Raw genomic sequence first — 24644 nt, 5'->3', positions numbered from 1 at the left:
AGCACTCGACTAAGCGTCGACCTAGTTTCTCCGGAACTCCAATTTAAATCATCGTTAAAAGCTACTCCTCGATGACCTGTATTTCGTTGTTGTAAAAATTATTAAAATAATGTTGAATTCTGGCGTTGAAGCTATACTCGAAACCCACGTTTCAAAAAACTCTCTTCGTACCTGTTTAATACTAGAACTACCAAAGCAGTCAAAATGATTCGTAATTTCTAATAAGACTTGTAAATAATTTATTCGACTGAATTTTTGAAAGTTTACTTTAATTTTCTGTAAGAGAATGAGTATACATTTATTTCCATTTATTAATATATTTTTTTATGTATATATCGTTTTAATTTCTTTGGTAGAAATAAATTCACTGTAATTGTTGGTAGTTCTAGTGTTAGTACAAATCATGAGTGTTTTCAAATTTTTACTTTTGGATATTCTACAGAACACACTAGTAAAACTGAAGCTCATAGAATTAAAATGTAGAATTAATATGGAGTTCAACGAAACGTTTCATGAAACTTTGTTTTAATTTATGGTGCATTCATTTGAGAAAGAGTCTGAAAGCCTATAATGTACAGTCTTAGTTTGATCGCGGTAAATATAATAAATGCCAATGGGGAAGTTAATTAATAAGAACGTTGATCGATCCAACTCGAAAAGCTTCGAGTTATCCCAAACCCATGGGGACTCGAGGATCTCGTCGAAGTAACGAAGTACGTAAATCCTTGGCCTTTTTCATGCACACTTTCCTCCCCGATATCCGGTATGTATACAAAGAAAACTGAACGCCGGGGTATCCGACGATGAGGAAGTTTAATTTAGTCCGCTCGGTTATCGAATTTTTCCATGAACATTCCACCCTTCCACTACCCCCCGCGGGGAATATTTGCCGACGAGTGTCAATAGCGGTCTGCGCTAACAAAATAAACAGCGGGAACAAGTTTCCGCGAATTTTCAATTTGCAAGAATAATTCATTTATCCCCTCGGATCGATTTAGCGATTTGTACTGGGGGAATTACCGGCCCCGCAATCGCTTAAACGTAACTCGCGGTTAACACTTCGCGCGATCGCCAAATCCTAATGCAACCGAAGAGGGATCGATTCTGCGTGGAAAAAGAAATAAATACAAATTTTAAAACACAAAGAATCCAAAGGAATTGTTGGATTTTGTGAACCAGAATGTTCGGTTACGGTTTAAAAATCTAAACAAAAACGTCATCCGGTACCGTTGTTTTTCACGCTCTTTGAAATCTGGATACCCGTTCTTTGCAAATAAAAATACACAAAAATGTTACACGTGACACAGGACAGAGAAAAATGTCGGTTGAAAAAACTAATTAGCAACCATTGAAATTTATTTTTATTCCTGTCTGTTGCAGTCACTGCGCGAGCGACTATATAGCAGTGTACTCGGGTCCAACAACTTCGAGTCCTCTTCTGAAGATGATCTGCGGGAAGGAGAAAACGTCGTTGATGTACAATGGACAGAAACTCCTGGTCGAGTTCAGGTAAAACTACAAATCTCCGGCAGAATCTTGTTAATCGATGTTTTTAAATTAATTGCACGGAAGCAGATACGTACGTTCGTATAGATTTTAATTAAACCTGCCTTTTGGTATATAGACTTACGAGCTTCCATTTGTATCGAAGAGCTTCTTTAATATCCGTGCAAATTGTGCAAATCTGAATGTATTTTTATAAGATCCAGTAGATGTTTTTCATTTGTGAAAGCTTGTAATTTCTTTTCTGTGAACCAGCAAATTCGTTTCTTTTCAGAACGGGTCCGGAAGTGCCACCGTTCGACTACAATGGTTTCGTCGCTAGCCTAAGTTTCATCGAAATTACAACGGAGAGGCCGACGACAGTCACCGCGGACACCGTCAGTAAGAGTGGTAAGTGCCCTGTACAACTAATCCATCCATCCGTTAATTACGTTTCCTTCCCGTGTCAATATTTGCTATATTCGACCAGATTCGATTTATACTTCGAGGGAAGCGCGGAACTTTTCTCCGCCTCTACGTGTAAATTAAATCTAGCTCGACAAACAACGATAAAACGTGCAATTGTACCTAACTAAATGATTCGTTCGACACGTTGTCCTTGAAGCGATATTTCATCAAATTGAAAATCGTTTATTTTAATCTAATTGAAGCTTGATATATTGGTCCACTAAATTACATTTCGTTCCTCTTTTATATGTTCTATAGTATTGATATAATTTCACTATTTTAACACTGTAATTAGATATTTTTAAGATAGCCTGCTTGGGTAATTATCGCTACTCTAAGTCTTTCTAGGTTGAGATCATGCTCGCGATAATTAAGTCCGTGTATTCCGGTTTCAATCGGAGCGCGACATCCCCGTAACCGGGTCGTCCTTGTTTCAATAAAGCAGGGTAGTACTCAAGGACGCGTATTTTCCAGTGGACACGATGAAGTCGATCGGTTACAACGTGCACTACAACAATCGGGCCCTCCACGATCACAGAAAAGACCAGGACTCGGTGACGAGCAGCTGCGACCTCGAGGTCAGCGGCGAGGAGGACCGCACGGGTCACCACGATACCAGAGGGAAACTGAAGTCCACGACGTGTCGGCTCGTCCTTCGCGGACGTGCTTATGACACCGGACACGTTTCGCTGGCCAGTTACAATCTCAGGTAACGCCAAGCCGACCTTTCGTTGCCTTACGACCTTCCACGCTTCGCTTTTACCTGTCTTTTAACTCCCCTTCGAGTCTTCGTCCATTTATATACATCCATCCACAGCCACTGATTTATTCCTGAGCCAATTCGCGAGTAGCTGCTGCCTCTAAAAGGCATTAAACGAATGCATTAAATATCAAAAACGAATTTTTAAGAAAAATCGACGGGGGGTAGGTGCCTAAATTTTAAAAATTTCCAATCGTTCTAAAAAAATTATTTTTGGTTCCGGGGGTCAATTGCAATCATTTTTGGTCAATAAGCATACCCTCGAAATCCTAATCAGTTTCGAGAAAAAAATTCGAGAAGGTGTGAAATTTTTCGACGAAATGAAAAAATTTCGAATCGGTCTAAAAAAATTATTTTTCATTGCAGGGGTCAATTACAACCATTTTAGGTCAATAGATATACCTCTGAAATCCTACGTACTTTCGAGGAAAAAATTCATTGCCGAAAATTTTATGTCTGACCATTCATTTAAACGTTCTACTGAAATTTCATAGGTATCTTTAAAACATCATAACTTCCAAACGGATTGGAGGATTTTAATGTTTCAAACGGCAAACCACGCGTAATTTAATGGAGAATATGTAGAAATTCTAAGAATATTGGAAAAGTTGTTCCTTAACCCTGTACATAGAGAAAACCCCCATAAAAATGGTCCAATCTTCAAATGTCCATAACTCCTACAATAGTCAATGGATTTAATTGAAATTTAGTGGTGAGGTAGAGCTTATGAATACCTGCAGAAAAGTACTAAACAACTTTTTCATACAGCGTCAAACAAATTTATTAAAAATGAAAAACGAATTTCTAAGAAAAATCTACAGGGGGTAGGTGCCTAAATTTTTCAGGGAAAAGAAAAATTTCAAATAGTTCTAACAAAATTATTTTTGGTTCCGGGGGTCAATTGCGATCATTTTTGGTCATTAGATATGTCCTCGAAATCCTAACCAGTTTCGAAAAAAAATTCAATAATTGGATAAATTTGTCGTCAAAATTAAAAAATTTCAAATCATACTAAAAAAATTATATTTAGTTACAGGGGTCAATTACAATTATTTTGGGTCATAACACATACCTTCGAAATCCTAACCAATTGCGAGAAAAAAATTCAATAATTGGATAAATTTTTCAACAAACTGAAAAAATTTCAAATCGTTCTAAAAAAATTATTTTTAATTGTAGAAGTTAATTACAATTATTTTTGGTCATTAGACATGCCCCCGAAATCCTAACCAGTTTCGAGAAAAAAATTCAATAAATGGATCAATTTTTCGACTAAATAAAAGAATTTCAAATCGTTCTAAAAAAATTATTTTTAGTTGTAGGAGTTAATTACTACCATTTTTGGTCAATAGACATACCCCTGAAATCCTACGCACTTTCGAGGAAAAAATTCATTACCGAAAAATGTCTGACCATAGCATTGATATGTTTCACTGAAATATCATGCGTATGTTTGAAACATTATAACTTCTGAACGGATTGAAGGATTTTAATGTTTCAAAAGGCAAACAACGCGTATTTTAGTCAGGAATATGTAGAGATTCTAAAAATATTCGTAACGTTGTTTCTTGACCATGTAAAAAGGGAGAAAACCCCCATAAAAATGGTCCAATCTTCAAATGTCCATAACTCCTACAATAGTCAATGTATTTAATTGAGATTTAGTGGTGAAGTAGAGCTTATGAATACCTACAAAAAAGTACTAAACAACTTTTTCGTACAGCGTCAAACAAATTTTAAAAAAAATCGGCAGTGGGTAGGTGCCTAAATTTAAAAAAAAAAATTTCGAATCGTCCTGGAAAAAATATTTCCGGCTGCAGAGGTCAATTACAATCATTTTTGGTGAACACACATACCCCCGAAATCCTACGCCCTTTCGAGAAAAAAATTCGTTAAAGCAGTACTACCCCAAGAAAAATAGTTGACAGAAACTGTTTCAACTCTGAAAGCCATATTTAATCTATATGATCTATATAAATAAAATTGCAGCTACTCAACTGTCTTCTAACAATATTCCCCTATCTTCCAAAGTAGAAATAAATTAAAGACACAACCAAGAACTTGTAATCCCCTTGATAAACATGACAATTCCCCAAATGAGTCCTCTAGTTTATTCCACGCAGACAAAAAATGGCTTCCAACCACCGATAACATAATAAAAACAATTTTAGTGCTTTCTCCGACAAGAAAACGGTTACACGGCACTGAAAGATTGAAATAAATCACGAAACACGTTTGGCCTTTGATTCGCCGCGCGCCACGTCGATACTTTTTCCACGCACACGTGCCTGCGGTCCAAAAGGCGTGAAACTGCGATCGCTTAACATGCCTGCGAGTAGCTACACCGTGGCACGGTTTTAAGGCGATCGCATTGGACCGTAAGGGCAAAAGCCACACGGAAATGCAGTCACGTAGCGGTCCGTGAGCCGGCGCCAGGTCCGTGGCTGGAATTGCATTTCATTTGTTTACCTTTTTCGTGGAGTCGCGTTTGAGGGTCCTCGATGCAACCGGGGAGCTCTTGCAAATTCGAGTCGTGTCGTCCCGGCCGGTTGGACGCCGACGAAACGCGCGTAAAATCAAACACGAACTTCCTGCTCGTCGTGGTCACCGCCCCATGGTCGGTCCTATTTAATTACTCGACCGTTCGAGCAGCGAAAAAACTCGCCCGGTGCATTAGGCAACGGTTTGAAGTTGATAATCAATATATACCACGTCGGTGGTGCAACACTCGCGGAAGGGAGTCCGCAGTTCGGGGGCTGAATTTACATGCGCTGGGAGACGCCGTGCAAATGGGATATCTCGAGCATTTGAATATCTCTTAAGGCGCGGTGCACGAGTTTGGGACGCTTCTTCGATAACGCCGCGCAAAACGGGGGCTCTACATTACGCGAAGATTACTCGAGGAATTAATACTCTGGAAAGTCGATCTTAAAAATACGCCGTTAAATTTTTTAATTAAAATTCGCGAAAGCATCGCAGCCACGGGGGTCGAGCAACGTTTATTGGAAGCGGCTGCAGCGGAGTCGTTTCGAACTTGAAAGTAAAATTACACTGGAGACGCGTTAAAAAATAAGCTTCGAACTTTCTTTCAGGAATCGAAATTAAATTAAGCGTTCCAAGAATTTCGAGTAAATCTTGTCGAACGTGGCGCCCCCTCAGGTTCCCTGGTTCCCTCGATATGCGTTCTTGGGCGCCTAAGAATCTCGTTTTCTGTTGGTACGTATCAATCAGCATAACTCATCGAACCGCGCCAGCAGAAACCTCCTGCCTCCTTCATCCTCTCGGAAGTAATAGATACGAAGTAGCACTAAATCACACGGGAATGCGGCTGGCTCGTATCCCTGGGATTTTCAATTATCATGCACAATGGCTGAAACGCGCGGACCGTGCATTCGTGGCTTTGCAGATATGTTCCCGTAAGGGATGGAACACACGACCGGGTTGGAAGCTCCTTTCTCTTCGCCCGAAACCGTAGCCAAGGAGCTGCACGTAACCCCGTGGGTCTGAGGCTACAGTGATATATATATAACCGGGAATAAACTAAGAGAAGACACGCGTACAGGCGTACGGCTAAACCGAGAGAATGAGAGACTAGGAACCGTAAGACAGACCGTAGGGTTTATTGAAGGGGGCATCAATTTTGAATGGAATATTGTTAATTCAGGCACCCGCAGACCGGGAAAAGGGTGTCCTGAAGGCAGAGACGCGTCGTTCTATTTCTTGAGGGGAACCTGGGGAAGCAGTCAACTCGCCCCTTTAAAACTTTAATCCACTTCTGCAGGGGTGGTAGATCACGGTTCTTATTGCTGCAGTTCCTACCAAAAAGATACCCACCTTCCATCATTCTGATTAGGTCGTGAAAATGGCCGTAACAAATTTATATGTAGTGTATTTTCATCATGGAAGACAAGTCGAGATGACTCTAAATTTCACCTGGATTTGCAAGATGGCGGACCATGGGTCCCTGCTGAAGGCACAATTATTCTCAACTCGACACGAAAATTGTAAAAAATGTTTCTAGCTGTTCGAATGGAGACTTGTAGATCACTTTGATCACTTTCTCTCTTTCTGAGTGTGTATATGCGTGAGCATGCTGGAATGCATACTGCATTAGACGGATTATTTGTTAAATCCCTATTGATTAAATCCGATAATCGCCAGTCTAATCAGACGCTTCAAGTCTGATAGGACAATTATGTGATATATACGTGTAATCGGATTTCGACTCGATGCAATTTGCTAAATAGTCTGGATGGTCTCGATATCAATAGACGAATACACAAATTATAGCTTAGCATTGTAGCGATCACCAAGTTTGCAAAATAATCAGAAATATTTCCAAACGCTCCTGCAACTTTCACGTGTATTCCCAAAGCGAGGTTTTTGCACTTTGGATCCATAAATTCGCGTGATTATGCAGTATTGAAATATCACAACTTTCTTCCCCCCTAATTTTTTCTCCCCAAAGTTCGTCGTTCAAATATTTATTCCGCGAAAACTACGTGCTTCGCGCGCAAATTTTTAACAGCCCTCCAGCTCCCCCACCCATATCCATCCAGCTTGCATTATTTATCATGATCGATACGCCGCTATCACCATCTCTCCGCTTTTCCTTCACGCTCTCGCTGCCTTCGGGAACGCTTTTCGTCGCCGTTCTTATTTACGTAACAGAATGGTCGCGAGAATAAATTTGAACCTGTAATTAAAATTCTCGAAAAACTTTTCACCGAATGGACGGGAGCCATTCAGTCGAGTTAATTGCTCGTCGCGGCGGACATAATTCGTTCGCCCGGGCGACGCAAATTTTTAGTCTCGCTTTTTCGATATCGACGAAATAATCAAACTAATAATCAGAGCTTGCGTATAGTCTCAGGCATCTTTTCATTACGCGGTGAACATAAATTGAAATTCTTGGACAACCGTTCCGCCCATTCCCACAGTTAGTTTCTTTTCATTACGTGGTAAACAAATTAAAATTCTTGGACAACCGTACTGCCATTCCAGCAGTTAAGTTGATCTCCAGAGTCGAGTTGTATGCAGGGCCAGATTCCAGGGGCCAAAATAGGACGAAAATGTAGGATACTAATTTGTTGTTTGAAGCTTCGCTAAAAAGTTATTAAAAAATTTCAAATCATTCATGGAAAAATTATTTTCAGTTGAGGGAGTCAATTGCAATCATTTTTGGTGAATAGGCATACCCCCAAAATCCTACCCACTCTCGAGGAAAAAATTCTTTACCGAAAATACGTCTGACCAGGAATGGAATGATTCCCTTGAAATTTCATTTGTTTCAAATCGGTCTGAAAAAATTATTTTCGGTTGCAGGAGTTAATTACAATAATTTTTGGTGAATAGACGTACCCTCGAAATCCTACGCACTTTCAAGTAAAAAATTCGAGTAGGTGCTGAGATTTTCGAAAAAATTAAAATTTTCAAATCGTTCTAAAAAAAATATTTTCATTTGCAGGGGTCAATTACAATCATTTTTGGTGAATACACATACCCCCGAAATCTTACGTACTTTCGAGAAAAAAATTCTTTGCCGAAAATATACTGGGTGACCGGAAATGTTTCTATAACTTTTTAAAGGAGCCTCAATCAACAAATCGAAGCTACAATTTTACTCATATGTTCATAGTCTCACGACCAAGTACGAATTGAAAAGACTCGTATTTGATATGTTTTTAGTTTTAGGCAATTTCTGATCCGAATAACTGACAAATACGAATCGTATGGACGACAGTACGACGTTGACGCATTCTCTATTGATCTTGCAGCGCCCAATCGTGCCAATCGGCGATCGAAATATACGACGGCATCCCCGAAGAAGGGATGCTTGGCACCACGAAATCTCTGGAGAGAATCTGCAGTCCTGCGCAGAGACTTCCACGGGAATTCGAGCAACAAGATACGTAAGTGGATTCTCCAGTTATTAGACGCGAGATACCCGGCGTGGTCCACTGTACACTGCTTATTACTCGGATACTGTAGTAAGAAGTCCTCGAGATTCCTCTCGATTCATGACTCGCAATGCGAACCGTTCGTGCTATCCGCCGGCCGAGCTGACGTAGCTCGCCGAACTTCCAAAATTAATGCGGGGAACTCATCTGATCGGCAAATTCGTCGAACATTCTCTAAGAAACATACTGCGGATCGCCAACTTGGGAAATCTGTTTTGTGTATCGCTACGGGAGCAACCAGGGCCTCGTTCGACAGCCTAGTTTGTTAGTCTTAACCGATAGGGGACGTCTAGCAATGTTCAGAACTTTGCAACCCACACGGCGCGTCCAGAAAACTGGAAATTAAATTATCCTGGGAAATATTAATTCATCGAGAACTATTTTCAGCGTTTATCAAGTTTTAACTATCTCTAAAAATAGAAAATTTAGTCGATATTGTGGTAATTTAATATTCAAATTTCTATAAAATGGACTCTGGTTCTCCCAGAGCCACTCTCTTACAAAAGAGAAGATTTTCACTTACGAAATGAAAGAAAATAAATCAGAGTAATTATCAAGTTTCAACTGTTTTTAAGAATAGAAAATTTAGTCAATATTGTGGTAATTTAATAGTCAAATTTCTATCAAATTGACTCTGGTTCTTCCAGAGCCACTCTCTTACAAAAGAGAAGATTTTCACTTACGAAATGAAAGAAAATAAATCAGAGTAATTATCAAGTTTCAACTGTTTTTAAGAATAGAAAATTTAGTCAATATTGTGGTAATTTAATATTCAAATTTCTCTAAAATGGACTCTGGTTCTCCCAGAGCCACTCTCTTACAAAAGAGAAGATTTTCACTTACGAAATGAAAGAAAATAAATCAGAGTAATTATCAAGTTTCAACTGTTTTTAAGAATAGAAAATTTAGTCAATATTGTGGTAATTTAATAGTCAAATTTCTATCAAATTGACTCTGGTTCTTCCAGAGCCACTCTCTTACAAAAGAGAAGATTTTCACTTACGAAATGAAAGAAAACAAATAAGAGTAACGTTTGATCTTCGATTCTATACAAACAGCAGTAATAAATTTGTTCTCAAGGTATAATCTTCAGCACGATTTCTTTAACATCCTCGACGTCCACCCTTTGGCCGCGTTAATCAAACTAGCAGCCTCCGCAGACCGGTTCGCTAATAACCAGCTCCGTACGGAGGCTCGAGATCTTTTCAAAAACCGTCTAAACAATTCCCTCGTCCGCTTTCCAGGTTCTTTGAATCGAATGTCCTTGGCAAACGCTATTGAGCGTCATTCATCGAGTCCCATAAAGTCGCGATGAGCGGAACGAGGCACCCATTCTCTAACGTTTCCTTCGCTCCGGTTCGATCTAATAAAACGCGCGCAAAGGGAGAAAAGAGAACCCGGTAGCAAAAAGGGGGATGCTTTCGATCCGGAATCACGGGATTTCATCGAGGTTGCGGGGCCGTATGAGGAGGGGGAAGGGGAGGGGTACGTAATCAGGCAACAGCCCCGACCTATTCGTCATTGGTGAATCTGCCGGGGAACGAGCTCGGCGCTGGCGCTCTCATCTCGTCGGCAGTCGAGCATGAAAGATGACTGCAGGCCGCCCCGCGATATATCCACCCGAGTTCCGCGTTTACATTTACGGGCTCGCGTTCGAATGGAAAAGATTTCAGGAAACGCCGGTGCATCCGACAGATTCGTCCTGGGGCGTCGTTCCACTCGTGTACCGTGTCCAGTCCCTACGTGCGCCCTTTATACGACGCGCACGGCCCTTTCCGCGACGTCGTAAACATTTAATGCCCGATCGATTCGCGTCTACGCGTAATAACGCGGAAAACGGCCTGTCGGCGACGCGAACGGATCTCCATCGATGGGCTTCCGGATGGATGTCAAAGGTGTCTCGTGAGGGAAAATTCAATAGCTCGAAAATTGCAATAGAATATCTTGTAATAGAACTCGTTTCTTCGAGGTGAAAACACGCCTTATATTGTGGGCGTTACCTCCCAGACTCGCCAATAGAGGGCCACGCTCTTGTCTCTCTCGCAAGCGCTCGACTAACCCTTCTATGTATCAAAGAGTTTGAGAAGATTGAATTTTAATACCACTCGAGTATAAAATACGAACATATGGGCAAATATAGTCGAAAAATGGCCTCCCAAGTAATTCTGGAGCAGCGAATTTCGAACGAGAAATGTGTTTCTACCACCAATTTCGACTTGTTAAACAAATGGATCCCAAAGTTTCGTTGATTAGAGTGGCCGAGTATGGCGAGTAAAACGCAAGGCAATAAAGCGCGAAATTTGAATATCTGTTCCCGCGATGTCACGTCGTACTTCGTCAGAGTTGTCCTTTTATCCTTCGCGAGCGGGCATGTTATAAAATCCCGGTGTCCTGCATTTACATTTCGCCTCCGTTACGCGGGCGTCGGTTACGTTGAACGATCGTAATGTCGATCGGCGTCGAGAAAAACGCGTTCGAAGGTGGAACTTGTTTCCGGGTTACTTTCAGTCATCCCGCGGGGGAAGATGCGGGAAAAATGAATCGTATTTTCCCCGGGAAGAAACGGAATTGAGTTCGCCTCGCTGCCGCGTGTTCGCGTTTTTGTTCCCGGGGAATCAACCGCTTTTTCCGCGACCCGGGAAGTATGACACGATTATCGTACCAAAAAAGCCAGATATATGCAAGGAGACAATAATATCCAACGAATTTTAAAAGCTTTTAAAATCTTTCCCTGAATTTGAATTTTTGGAAAATACGCAATATTATACAGCAAATATAGTCCGAGTTATAAATACGAGAAAATACCTGAATAGAAAGTAAAAGAAACGACAGAATGTTGTAAATTGCAGGTGAATCGAGCTCTCGTTTAGATCGTTGGAATAACTCTGAAGAGGTCGGGGATCGAACGAGCGTGACTTTGAAGAGAAACATTGAAACGAAGTTAGCATTTGACGTATTAAAAAGGGGGGTAGTTTGAAAGAAGACCCTACAAAGGGCGCGGACCGTTCGATTTTAATCAGATAAATGTCAAAGTGGCTCCGCAAAGAATCACGCCGGGGCAGAATGGAAGTATCTCCGAGTGAAAAACGTGACGGGAAACCCGCCGCGGAGGAAGACTTTTCCCCGCACATATTGATCAGCGTCGGAGGCCGCGATCTGAATGGGTTACATTCCGAATCCTTTCAACCGCGATCGATATTCGCCTCCGCTATCCGGACAATCGTTCCAGGGACGAACATATTCGGGGTTACGGGGGATCTAATTGTAAGATACGAACTGGCTCGGTTGAATAACAGGAATTCCTAACGCAAATCCGGGGGGAATTAAAACGTCAAGTGTCACCTCGAATTACCGCGAACGCTGCTGGCAGCCATTTTTGGACAGCTCGATTGATCACAGGGTTGAAAACATAAAGAAATCTCGTTCATTTCGAGCCTTCAACACTGGATTCATAGACGTTATATTAATATAGGAAAAGAATTCTAATATTATCCACATATAACTCCAGAAAATTTCAATAAAATCATTTAATGCGTTGATATGCAATTTTTCTTTTAATTGGGGCACGTGTTAATATCCTTGCAATATTTAAATTCGATGTAAATTGTTAATATTTGCGAGTTTTATAAAATCTGAAAGTAACGATGAAGACTGAGTTTCTGACGCTTATATCGAAGGAAACAATCTGTTGTATTGGGGTTGTATTAAAAATCGTCGAATGTATCCGAAATAAAAGCGCGTCCAGGGTCGTCGTAAAGTTCCAGTCGGACGTTTCCGTTGGCCGGGGCAACCGGGCATCCGTTTCAGCGAAACGAGCGTCGGGGAAATGAAAAGATAGCGGCGCGCAGGAAATGGCGGATCGGGGGGCCAGTCGTAATTAAGCCCGAAAGATTAGCGGGCCGATATCTCGGGACGATTCACGAGGTTCCCGGGACCGCAACGTGTACGGTGTAGCTAAGTCTCGCGAGACGAGGAAGGGGGGATGGGTTTTGGTCAGCCAGCCGTGGAAAGGGCGCGACGGTGGAAGGGCACGCCAGGACGGACAAAGTATCGCGACTTCCCTACGGGGGAAGATGGAACCAGACGTTACAGGCGGGCAGAGGCCGTCAGAAGCGAAAGGTAAGTGCAAAAGGGGCTTGGCCCCGGAGTGCACGGATGCGTCGTATGCATTATGCAGGCGGTGGAAAACAGACGGACGCAAAATGTCCATACGTTTCTGACCCGGCGGCTGCCCGTGAGCGAAAAACCGACACGCCTGGCCAGTGAGGAAGGGATGATTTCCCACAAGTGATTTCGAAACGAATCGAACGTGGATTTCTACTTTGGGAATTTCGATCTCTCGTCGAGGATGTTCTGCTTAACTTGCGCTTCTTAAATACGCCATTTTACGCGATCTCTGGCTGGGGCATCTACCCTTTGTGGATGTTGCGAAATCTAGCGATCTTCGTGAATTCTTTGTAGGGGAATCCTACGTCTTACGTTGGGATTCTTTTTTGGGGGGTTTGTTTGACAATATTTTGATGGTACTTTTAGCTAACTAACTTTTTTTTAGCGAATCCTACGTCTTACGTTGTGATTCTTTTGGGGGTGGTTAGTTTGACAATATTTTGGTCGTATATGTATATTTTTTGTCCCATCATGTACATTTGTATTTTCGTGAATTTTTTTTAGGCGAATGCTACGTTTTACGTTGTGATTCTTTTTTAGGGAGGTTTATTTGACAATATTTTGGTCGTCCATTTATATTTTTTTTTTTTATCATGTATATTTATATCTTCGTGAATGTTTTTGTTGGTGAATACTACGTCTTAGACTGTGAATTTTTTGGGGGGGGTTTGTTTGACAATACTTCGATCGTACATTTATATCTTCGTGAATTTTTTTAGTCGAATCTTACGTTGGGATTCTTTTTTGAGGGTTTATTTCACAATATTTTGGTCGTACATTTATATTTCTTTTTTATCATATACATTTATATTTTCATGAATTCTTTTTAGATGAATGTTACGCCTTATATTGTAATTCATTTGGGGGGAGGGATGTTGTTTGACAATGTGTTTGTCGTACATTTATATTTTTTTTTTTTTTAGAGTGTTCAATCATTGTTTATTACTGGTATCTCGCTCCCAATAAATCCATATTTAAATTAAATGTTACAACAGTGAAATTTTGATATGTTTGAGGAATAACTATTTCGTGTAATAATAGTGGTGCATTTCGATGCAGTACTTGAACCCGTCAATAATCCTCGTCCATCGGATCCCGCGTGAAACGTAGCGGTATTAATCGATTGTTGAACATTCTCTATAGTTAATTAGTACAAAATTAGTTTAACAGATTGTTGAAACCAGTAATAGCGTTACGTCTACGCCGTATTGTACTAAATAAGCTTTACCGATGGAACCAATTAATCGGTCCGCGACGAAACGCGGTAATATTGCTCTTTGTACCGAAATTATTAGCATTGCTAAACCCATGAATCGACTGTGAGAGCATGTGAATGATTTAACCATCTCTTTCACCTAAATTTCGGGATCTTTTAAATGTGAACATCCTCCCTCCCTTCCTACTGCAATATTATAATAAATCAATTTCTCAATTTAACCAAAAATGCGATTGGGCTATTCTCCGGATGCATTGTAATTTTAATTACAGGATTTTAATAACGATCTTCCACCGGGCGATATTTAATTTTAATTTTAGTCCGTGGCCCGTTTAAAAACGAAAAAGTTATACCATTTTGTAACCGAAATTAGATTTAAGCCCAGCCGGTTATTACACAACGTCCCTATCTACCCCTGGAGAACTTCGCTAAGTGGAACAATGAAAACGTACATTGTTTTAAAAGAACAAAGCAGATTACAATTTCGTATAAGCTTTTGTAATTTTTAAACCGTTCCGTTAGATATTACCTCGCGCCGCGGAACATCACCGGGGCGCAGTCCCTCTGAAAAACAATAATTACACGAGAAATAGGGGACCCGAAACTCTAACGATATTCTACTCTCGTTCCAGCCTGCTCTGTAAGTTTTGATAAATCCTCCGGGCGTGTTTTCCGCGAGCTTTCTCGCAGGAAACGGTATCTGGCGCGAGGAGAACACAGACGCGAACTTTCGATTAACGAACAGTTTTGTCTTCTGTCCTTAGTTTATCGTATCGTTGTTATTTATTTCACGAAACTTTACGGAAAATTATTTCTTCCATTCACAATTGTGTGTGACTCGTAACTAATAATTGAAAGGGATCGGAAACGAAATATTTTAAGGGGTTCTTACTTATTTGTCTCTTGAGTTGCTTGATTACTATCGTTGAAATTGTTTTATTTGATGTTTTTTTTTAGAGAAACGAGATGTCTACTGTTATTGTTTAGAGCTTGACAACAAAATTAGCTAGTTTCAGTTAGATTTAGAGCCATCTTGGAAAAGTTCTTCCAGTTTTCCCATCGAATGGCGGCTACGTTTCTCCGCGATCCCGTGCGCTTTTTAATCCACTTTAATTTCTAACGTTGCCAAGCGGCCAGCCAGGATTTATGCTCGGCCGGCGCTACCAGGTTGCGAGGAACGTACGTGCCTATGGGAATGTCGCGTGTTTTATGTCGGCTAATCTCGTAAAAATTCATGCAAAATAACGCTCATTTTTCACTCGTTCCTGGTCCCCACTCGTATTTTCCTTCCCGTGGCTCCAGGCACGTTTTCCATTGTTCGCCGTCATTGTCCGATCTTCGGTCCAACGTTCACGATACATTTAAACAGCGATGCGAAACTCCATTTTCCCGATTGGTCCAGCAAAATAAAAGATCTTCCACGGGCCAAATTTTGAATCACAAAATACATAAAAGGCGATCCACTTTTCGAGTAAGCAACAATACATAATAAATGTAATCATTATTCAGGGCAACAAAATTCATTTTTGAAGGTAAATATTATAGTAGCTGTAATAAATAAAAGATCTTCTACGGTCCAAATTTTGAATCAGAAAATAAATAAAAAATGGTCTGGGTTAGGTCTGGGTTAGGTCTGGGTTAGTTTCTGGGTTAGGTCTGAGTTAGGTCTGGGTTAGGTCTGGGTTAGGTCTGAGTTAGGCCTGGGTTAGGTCTGGGTTAGGTCTGGGTTAGTTTCTGGTTTTGTTTCTGGGCAACAAAATTTATCTGTGAAGGTAAATATTATAGTATCTGTAATAAATAAAAGATCTTCTACGGGTCAAATTTTGAATCACAAAATAAATAAAATTGGTCCACTTTTAGAGCAAGCATCAATACATGACACATAATAAATTCAATCATTATTCTAGGGCAACAAAATTTATTTATGAAGGTAAATAGTATCTATAATACCACAACTATTTAAATAACACAAAATCTATACAACCTTCGACAATACAGAATATACGATACTATTTTTTTTTCTTTTTTTTTTGTAATTTTGTAACAGCACCGACTGCATGATCTTTGGCTGTTGTTTACATGTATTATATAATCCTTGTATTATTTTTCTTACGCGATAGTATTTAGTCCAGAGAATTATTGCCTGTACATCCTTTTTATTAATATTACCTCTAATTTTCATTCATCGTGCAATACATTAAATGCTACAATAGCTCCTGATGAATCACAGGTATCCGTATTCAATAACATCCAAATATAATTAACTTTTTCCCAGCAAAGCTAGCCAATAGAGTTCACTTTTCCTCATTTGGTTAATATAGTTTGTACGTGTAATTTATATTGCAACGTCGTGTATAAAGATTTTACGTCAATTTCGTTCCGGGGAACAGTACAAACTTGACAGAGGGGCATAATTCATGGGCTGGAATTTATGCACCGCTGATTCAAAAGAACTTTGAAGCGAGACGACGTCCAGCCCCCGGAATATTTTGCACAAAGTAATAATACGATCAGCTTTGCTAGGAGCTTATCGTTTGTCCAGAAGGGAACAGACCGCCCCTACGGTGTTGGTAAAAAATTTCCAACGAACCAACTGGCAGAGCTTTTTCCTCCCCCGCCCTCGGCTAAATGAAACGAGCGCTCGAGATTTGTTCGATACTTCACGGTACAAATTAGATTAATATTAGCCGCTGTCTCTCGCTGTTTAACGCTTGGGAATGTCCGAGGAAATATTCCTGATATCGAAACTTTACCTCGTAACTCGAAATGAAACATTTAATTTTGATCAGGGGCACTTTCTACTACACACTCTTTTTCAATAAATTTCCAAACAGTCGATTGCAATACCTTCTTTTACAATAGTCGAATTCAACTAATTTTGCACCTAGTAATTCGGTATTTAATAATCCGATTACACGAGACTGCGTCCAAACGCAAATTTAACCGAGATACTGCAACAGTGTGTAGCTTTGCAGCGTCATTCAATAATAGATATCGAATTCAACTATCAGGCGACGATATTTTTCGAACAGTATTATTAATCGAGATACGAGCATTGACGCTTTAGCCGTCCACATATGCAATAAATATTTCCTTCGATAAAATTGGCAGAATGAAAACAATTTTGTCAAACTGGTACCCAGTTAGATATTTAGAATATTGCAACATTAACGTTTCAATGAAAACGCAACAATGTCTATGAAAAGGCAACAATATTTCTCGAACAATAATATTAATCGAGATCAAAATTTGATCAAACTAGTACCTAGTTAAATAGTTAGAATATTGCAACATTGACGTTTCAAACGTCTATGAAGAGGCAACAATATTTCTCGAACAGTAATATTAACCCCTTAACGTTCATGCCCGAGTCTGTCTGCTTTGAAATACAATATTTGTTCAATCCAACGGTTTGAGGGATGATAATATTTATTTTCCTTCAAATTATACATTAAATACAACATTGTAATTAACAAAAACCGTATTTTTAGAACCAAATCCAACAAAGAAAATTGATCATTGTTGGTCAACCCGAAAAATATGAGCGTTATGGGGTTAATCGGGATATGAACATTGATACGTTAACCGTTCACCGATAAAATAAATATTTCCTTCAAAATTTGATCAAACTAGTACCCAGTTAAATATTTAATCTATTGCAATATGGATGTTTCAAAGTCTAAGAAAAGGGGTGCAAAATTATTCGACTGAATCAGGTGAGAAGCAGAGCTGATTCCAAAAAAGTGGGGTGTGTTTTTTCAAAATTTACTTCGCGAGATCTTCGCGAACGACGACGACGATGGCCAAGGGATGAAAAGGTATGCGAGTTTTATGATTATACGCGCTAGTGGGATGCAGCACGCGCTGTTTAATCCCTGCCCATGCGTGGACGAGATACATTGAGGATCAATCCTGGGGGCTGGCCATCGAGTAATTCAATCACCGAGCATATCGTGCCCAACTAAAAGCCACCCCTGTCCGCCGGAGAACGGCTAATGAACCGGCACAGATCAACTGTGTCGGGGCGATCGGCCGGCGGCTGGCCCGCTTCTGGTAAAATAAACCCGTCGCCTAGCGAAACCGTTTCCCCGGCGTCGATTATGCCCGTTTATACTTGAATCGGGGCGACAAACGGTCGGGTGGGGGGCGGGCGCGGGGTCGAGCGTATAATTTCCAGTTCATGAGGCGAATAATAATTGATCGGGACGCCTGATGCAACGTTGGCACGATTGAAACGGCTTTATGCGCGAGATTATGTCCCCGATTTGCCCCCGATACCGTTTCCAGCTGGGACCGTTTACTTTCGCGTCGATTCGTTGCTCATTAACGACCCGAAAGCGAAAGCTACGACGTCAAATTCGAACCCCCCACGATTTATTTCGAAGTAATTTACTTTAACTACATTCGACTCTCGTTTGATTTCCATGTGATTTTCTTAGAGAATTAAACTTCTTTTTGGAGATTTTTGTTAAGATTGTGTAGAATCGAGTGTAATTTTGATACGAATTAAAGAATATATCAGTAGGGAAGCCATTTTCTATTTATTCTTTATTTTGTCCAGAAAGAATATGGCCACCAGTGCTTTTTTAAGGAAATTTCTTGGACTTCCATTTTGGAATTTTCCTTAAGTAACAATGTGTAGAATCTAGTGTAATTTCAATATAAATTTGTGGAATTTTATAAACGTGGTGAAACTAATACATTAGTGCGAAGAATACATCGAGAAATGCTCTTGCTTTCAATAGGGAAGCCATTTTGTATGTACTCCTTATTTTGTCCAGAAAGAATATGGCCGCCAGTGCTTTTTTAAGGAATTTCTTGGACGTCCATTTCGGAATTTTTGTTGAGTAACAATGTGTAGAATCTAGTATAATTTCAATACGAATTTGTGGAATTGTATAAACATGGTGAAACTAATAGATTCGTACAAAGAATACATCGAGAAATACTCTTCCTTTCAATAGGGAAGCCATTTTGTATTTACTCCTTATTTTGTCCAGAAAGAATATGGCCATCAGTGCTTTTTTAAGAAATTCCTTGGACTTCCATTTTGGAATTTTCGTTGATCAACGATGTGTAATTTCAATACAAATTGGAGAAATATTATAAACATTATAAAACAAACCCCTTCTTTCAAAAGCCATTTCGTATTTATTCTTCATTTTATCCAGAAAGAATATGGCCATGTTGATTTTATTCGATGCAGTTATACCGGGTGCAAGTTAATTGATTTACGATGGAGACTAAGGGGGTTGAACTGCCATGGAAGATTATTAATTTGCCCTTCATTTTCTCTGTTTCGTTACTATCAGCGTCTCGCGTAATCAGGCTTACTACTTGCGCGAGATATTACTTCAGCGCGCTTGGATTCGGCCCGGCCATTATGTATTCGTACTACTTAAGTGGAATTGTTCGAAACTTGTCTGTCGACGGTTAGTCCGAGCAATAACGTGCTCCATCCACTCATGCTATTATCTCACTTTTGTGCAGTGCCTGCTACAGCCTTCAAGAGCTCCCAATTATAACTAGTTTCATCGTTACGAATTGCACGGAATCTTCGTACGAATATATTATTTTACGTTCCACTGCGTCGTGCTGTTTTTTACGGGGCGCATTAACCACTCACAGGCGCGCCAATTTATTTTATTCCACGACTATCGTCCTTCCTACCATATTCGGTCCATATGCAGACCTTAAATATAACACTAGCTATAATAAAGTTTAAACAAAACCTGAAATTATTTTTCGTTCCATAAATATTATCGCACACAAGGGTACATGTGAAATACAATTGTTTGTGCATCATTAATCACGAAGGAGGATAAAATTGATACATCAAGGAGAAACTGTCAATGTACAATGATTTTATGTGTAATCACGCAGGGGTACATGTGAAATACAATTGTTTACGTCCTTTCTCCTAACTTGTGCATCATTAATACGATCACGGAGGATAAAAATATATCAAGGAGAAACTGTCAATGTATAATGATTTTAATAGGCTTTATATATAATCACACAGGGGTACATGTGAAATAGAATTGTTTACGTCTTTTCTCACAACTTGTGCATCATTAATACGATCACGAAGGAAGATAAAAATATATCAGGGAAAATCTGTCAATGTATAATGATTTCAATAGGTTTCACTGTAGAAGAATGTTAAGTATACACGGAGAATTTTGAGAGAACAGTTCCGTAACGAAGAAGCTGCTCAGAGTGTTGGAATCCCGTACGAGTCACGATCGGTGTCTGACAATCTTCGAGCGGAGGCATTCAAAACGCCTGACACGCCGTGTTCGCCCCACGTCCGACCTGGTTTGCACAGGGAAATGTACACACGGATCCCCGGAGCTCACGTGAACGTCCGCGTATCCGAAATCCGCGAATGAAAGTTGAGGATGAGCCAACTGGGTCGCTTGATCTTTCGCTCCGGGGAGCCCTCCAAACCCAAAACATAATCGTAATGTTTCAGTTCCTGTAATGACATTGCTCGATTCGCCGGAAGAATTGGAATGGTGCTCGATCGGACAAGTGATCCGTACTTTTCCTCGACGTATTGCAACGACAGATCGAAACTATCCGTATCAGAGCAAAATTGATTAATACGAGACACACAGTATTCTTTTTTTTAAATTAAAATCGTAAATATAGGGGATCGGTGAAAATGGTTGCTTTTTAAAAGTTTCTAACGCGAAAGTTGGGAAAATTTCGACGATGTCGTTCGCCGGGAACTCTGGATCCCCGGGATCGCCGGCCATCGATGGCGCGGGAAAACATTCACGGCGCAAAAATCGAATTTCGTTCCTGAATTATGCGCGGAAACAGTTTTCCCTCCCCCCGACTTCGTCCTCGTTTGTTCCGTTCCACAACAATTTCGCTGTTCCCTCTGAATTCACGACGTAACATTTCTCCCCCCCTACAGGACATATTTGTACCGGGTTAAAAATTTAGTTAAACTTCTCCTCATTAGTCACGCTGGTTTGCTTTTTAACAAGTGTTTCGCAACGCGGTTACGAAGCTTGTCAAACTTTTAATCAAAGGAGCCCGGGGAGAGCTCGCCACGACTTTCGTCGTTTATCGTGGTTACAAGCAATCTCTTAATCGAATTATGACTTTTCAATTTCCCAAGGAGCTGCGAGTGTTTCATTATCCGCGACATAATTGATCAACTCCGTTTTCTCTTCTTTTTTGGATTGAAAAGACAGTGTTTCGTGACAGTGAACGATGTTCGAGTTATGTTCGTTCCGTGTTCGAGTGTTGGTCGTTCCGAAATTGTAAGTTTGCACGTGGTGTGCCGACTAGATGCAACTCGAAGGACCATCTTCTATGAAGGAGAACTAATGGTTTCGTATTTGGTGTTTATTAATTTCAACAAGAGATACAGTGACGTTTCCAACCTTAATTTTGTTAGTGATCTGCCAAAGTCTTCAGATGCTCTTCTTATATACTAACATTGCCAATGAGGCTTAACGAAACTGATCAATCAGCCAACGTCCCTGGTTAGGAGTTGGATTTCCGAAATCCGCCTAGTCCAGGTTGCACCAGTGCTAGCTAGCTAGGAAAGAGTGAGGTGGCTAGCAAGCAAGGAGTGAGGTGGCTAGCTAGCAAGGTGTGAGGTAGCTAGCTACCAAGCATTGAGCTGCCTAGAAAGCAAGCATTGAGCTACCTAGCTAGCATGCATTGAGCTACCAAGCATTGAGCTACCTAGCTAGCATGCCTTGATCTACCAAGCATTGAACTAGCTAGCTTGCTAGCATTGAGCTACCTAACTAGCATGCATTGAACTAGCTAGCTACCTAGCATTGAGCTACCTAACTAGCATGCATTGAACTAGCTAGCTACCTAGCTACCAAGCATTGAGCTACCTAGAAAGCATACATTCAGCTGGCTAGCTACCAAGCATTGAGCTATCTAGCTTGTAAGCATTGAGCTAGCTAGTTACCAAGCATTGAGCTATCAGTCGGAGTACAAACTTGACCCCCCGAAGAATAGATATTTCCCAACACCCAACCGGGGACCTAACCCATTTACCAAGGCCGTTAATCGACCACGCAACTAGTTGGAAGGTTTATGACACGTCAATCACTATTAAAAACGACAGTGCAGGGCCCTGATACGAGTTCCTAAGTGCTTCAATTTTTGTAATGATTCCTCAGGACCCTGATTTTTCGTTCAGCTGTAACTATTAACAAGCGAATTGAAATTAGCTATCCTCCACAATGGCGTTATTCACAAGCGACCGTATCGTAAACCTCGCCAAGTTCCTAACAATTTAATTTACACGAATAATTAATAACCGATTTGGGAGAGAGATCTAATCGAGCGTTAGACTTATGGTTGGCATACACCGTAGCAGGAATGATCGAGGCGCAGGTTATCGCGAGGCAGCGTTCCCGGGACGTCCATTTGCAACTTGGCTGCCGAGGAAAATGGAGGCGAAGGACGTGGAAAATTTACATCGCGCTTTGTACCGCCACTTGCCCAACTTCCCGAGCTGCTGCGCACACGTAAGCTTGTCAAGCATGGCGTGCTCTTTGACATAAAGGCGCGGGCTTCATAATTCACGGGGAAACTTCCTCCGGGCGGTTCGACTTAGCGATAAAGGAAAAGAATAGGAACGAGACGAGGAGGGGGACCGAGGACCACGGGCGGTGACTTTTCCACGTGTCCTCCGCGGCGAAATCCTTGCGAATTCTATTCAAAGGTCCTCGCGGAACAAATTGAAGCGAACATTATTCATAATGGAGGAGAACAAACGCACCGAACGGCCTCCTCTATTATTCACCGGCTTGAAATCCGAGAGGATCGAGGGACTCGAAAAACGTTTAACGTTCTTCCACCGCGATCACGGTTCCTTCTATTTCCATCCTCGTCGATCGAATACATCCTTTTATCCAAGATTTATATTACGGTTTGGGATTCGTGGCATTTTTGGTGCACTCGTGACTTCATCTTGTAGATCGTTTATAGATTTGTCGATGATTTGACGATTTATCAAACGCAAAGGAAGCAAAGAAAATTTGTATATCGTCTGTAATTGTGTAATAGAGACTTCGAAGAATTGATATTATCAGATATCCACTCGTGGAAGCTTTGAATCGACGACGAAAATAGTAGAAATAATCGAACGAAGGAGCTTGTGGATTTGATAATGATTTGACAATTTATTAAAAACAGAACAAGCAAAGATAATTTGTATATCGTATGTAATTGTATAATAGAGACTTTGAAGAACTATTATCATCAAACATCCGAAAAAGCTCTGAAAGCTTCGAATCGACGACGAAAATAGTACAAATAATCGAACGAAGGAACATCTATCCATTTAGCTTGTAAATTTGACGATTTATCAAAAGCAAAGGAAGCAAAGAAAATCTGTATATCGTCTGTAATTGTGTAATAGAGACTTCGAAGAATTGATATTATCAGATATCCACTCGTGGAAGCTTTGAATCGACGACGAAAATAGTAGAAATAATCGAACGAAGGAGCTTGTAGATTTGATAATGATTTGACAATTTATTAAAAACAGAACAAGCAAAGATAATTTGTATATCGTATGTAATTGTATAATAGAGACTTTGAAGAACTATTATCATCAAACATCCGAAAAAGCTCTGAAAGCTTCGAATCGACGACGAAAATAGTACAAATAATCGAACGAAGGAACATCTATCCATTCAGCTTGTAAATTTGACGATTTATCAAAAGCAAAGGAAGCAAAGAAAATCTGTATATCGTCTGTAATTGTGTAATAGAGACTTCGAAGAATTGATATTATCAGATATCCACTCGTGGAAGCTTTGAATCGACGACGAAAATAGTAGAAATAATCGAACGAAGGAGCTTGTGGATTTGATAATGATTTGACAATTTATTAAAAACAGAACAAGCAAAGATAATTTGTATATCGTATGTAATTGTATAATAGCGACTTTGAAGAACTATTATCATCAAACATCCGAAAAAGTTCTGAAAGCTTCGAATCGACGACGAAAATAGTACAAATAATCGAACGAAGGAACATCTATCCATTCAGCTTGTAAATTTGACGATTTATCAAAAGCAAAGGAAGCAAAGAAAATCTGTATATCGTCTGTAATTGTGTAATAGAGACTTCGAAGAATTGATATTATCAGATATCCACTCGTGGAAGCTTTGAATCGACGACGAAAATAGTAGAAATAATCGAACGAAGGAGCTTGTGGATTTGATAATGATTTGACAATTTATTAAAAACAGAACAAGCAAAGATAATTTGTATATCGTATGTAATTGTATAATAGAGACTTTGAAGAACTATTATCATCAAACATCCGAAAAAGCTCTGAAAGCTTCGAATCGACGACGAAAATAGTACAAATAATCGAACGAAGGAACATCTATCCATTCAGCTTGTAAATTTGACGATTTATCAAAAGCAAAGGAAGCAAAGAAAATCTGTATATCGTCTGTAATTGTGTAATAGAGACTTCGAAGAATTGATATTATCAGATATCCACTCGTGGAAGCTTTGAATCGACGACGAAAATAGTAGAAATAATCGAACGAAGGAGCTTGTGGATTTGATAATGATTTGACAATTTAT

The 24644-nt window shown here is 40.2% G+C and overlaps 1 protein-coding gene across 1 annotated transcript in view; it reads left to right on the top strand.

Moving 5' to 3' along the window:
* Positions 1–24644, top strand: part of LOC122397767 — a 280360-nt gene that overhangs the window by 234720 nt on the left and 20996 nt on the right. The window contains exons 7-10 of the mRNA XM_043397158.1: positions 1381–1509; positions 1778–1893; positions 2425–2659; positions 8488–8622. Of these exons, the coding sequence (XP_043253093.1) occupies positions 1381–1509; positions 1778–1893; positions 2425–2659; positions 8488–8622 (615 nt within the window). The remainder of the gene's footprint in view (positions 1–1380; positions 1510–1777; positions 1894–2424; positions 2660–8487; positions 8623–24644) is intronic.

This window comes from Colletes gigas, unplaced genomic scaffold (assembly GCF_013123115.1).
Source record: "Colletes gigas isolate AHSC1104 unplaced genomic scaffold, ASM1312311v1 Colletes_gigas_Sc00010, whole genome shotgun sequence".
NCBI lineage: Eukaryota > Metazoa > Arthropoda > Insecta > Hymenoptera > Colletidae > Colletes > Colletes gigas.
This window is presented reverse-complemented; position numbering and strand designations above follow the sequence as displayed.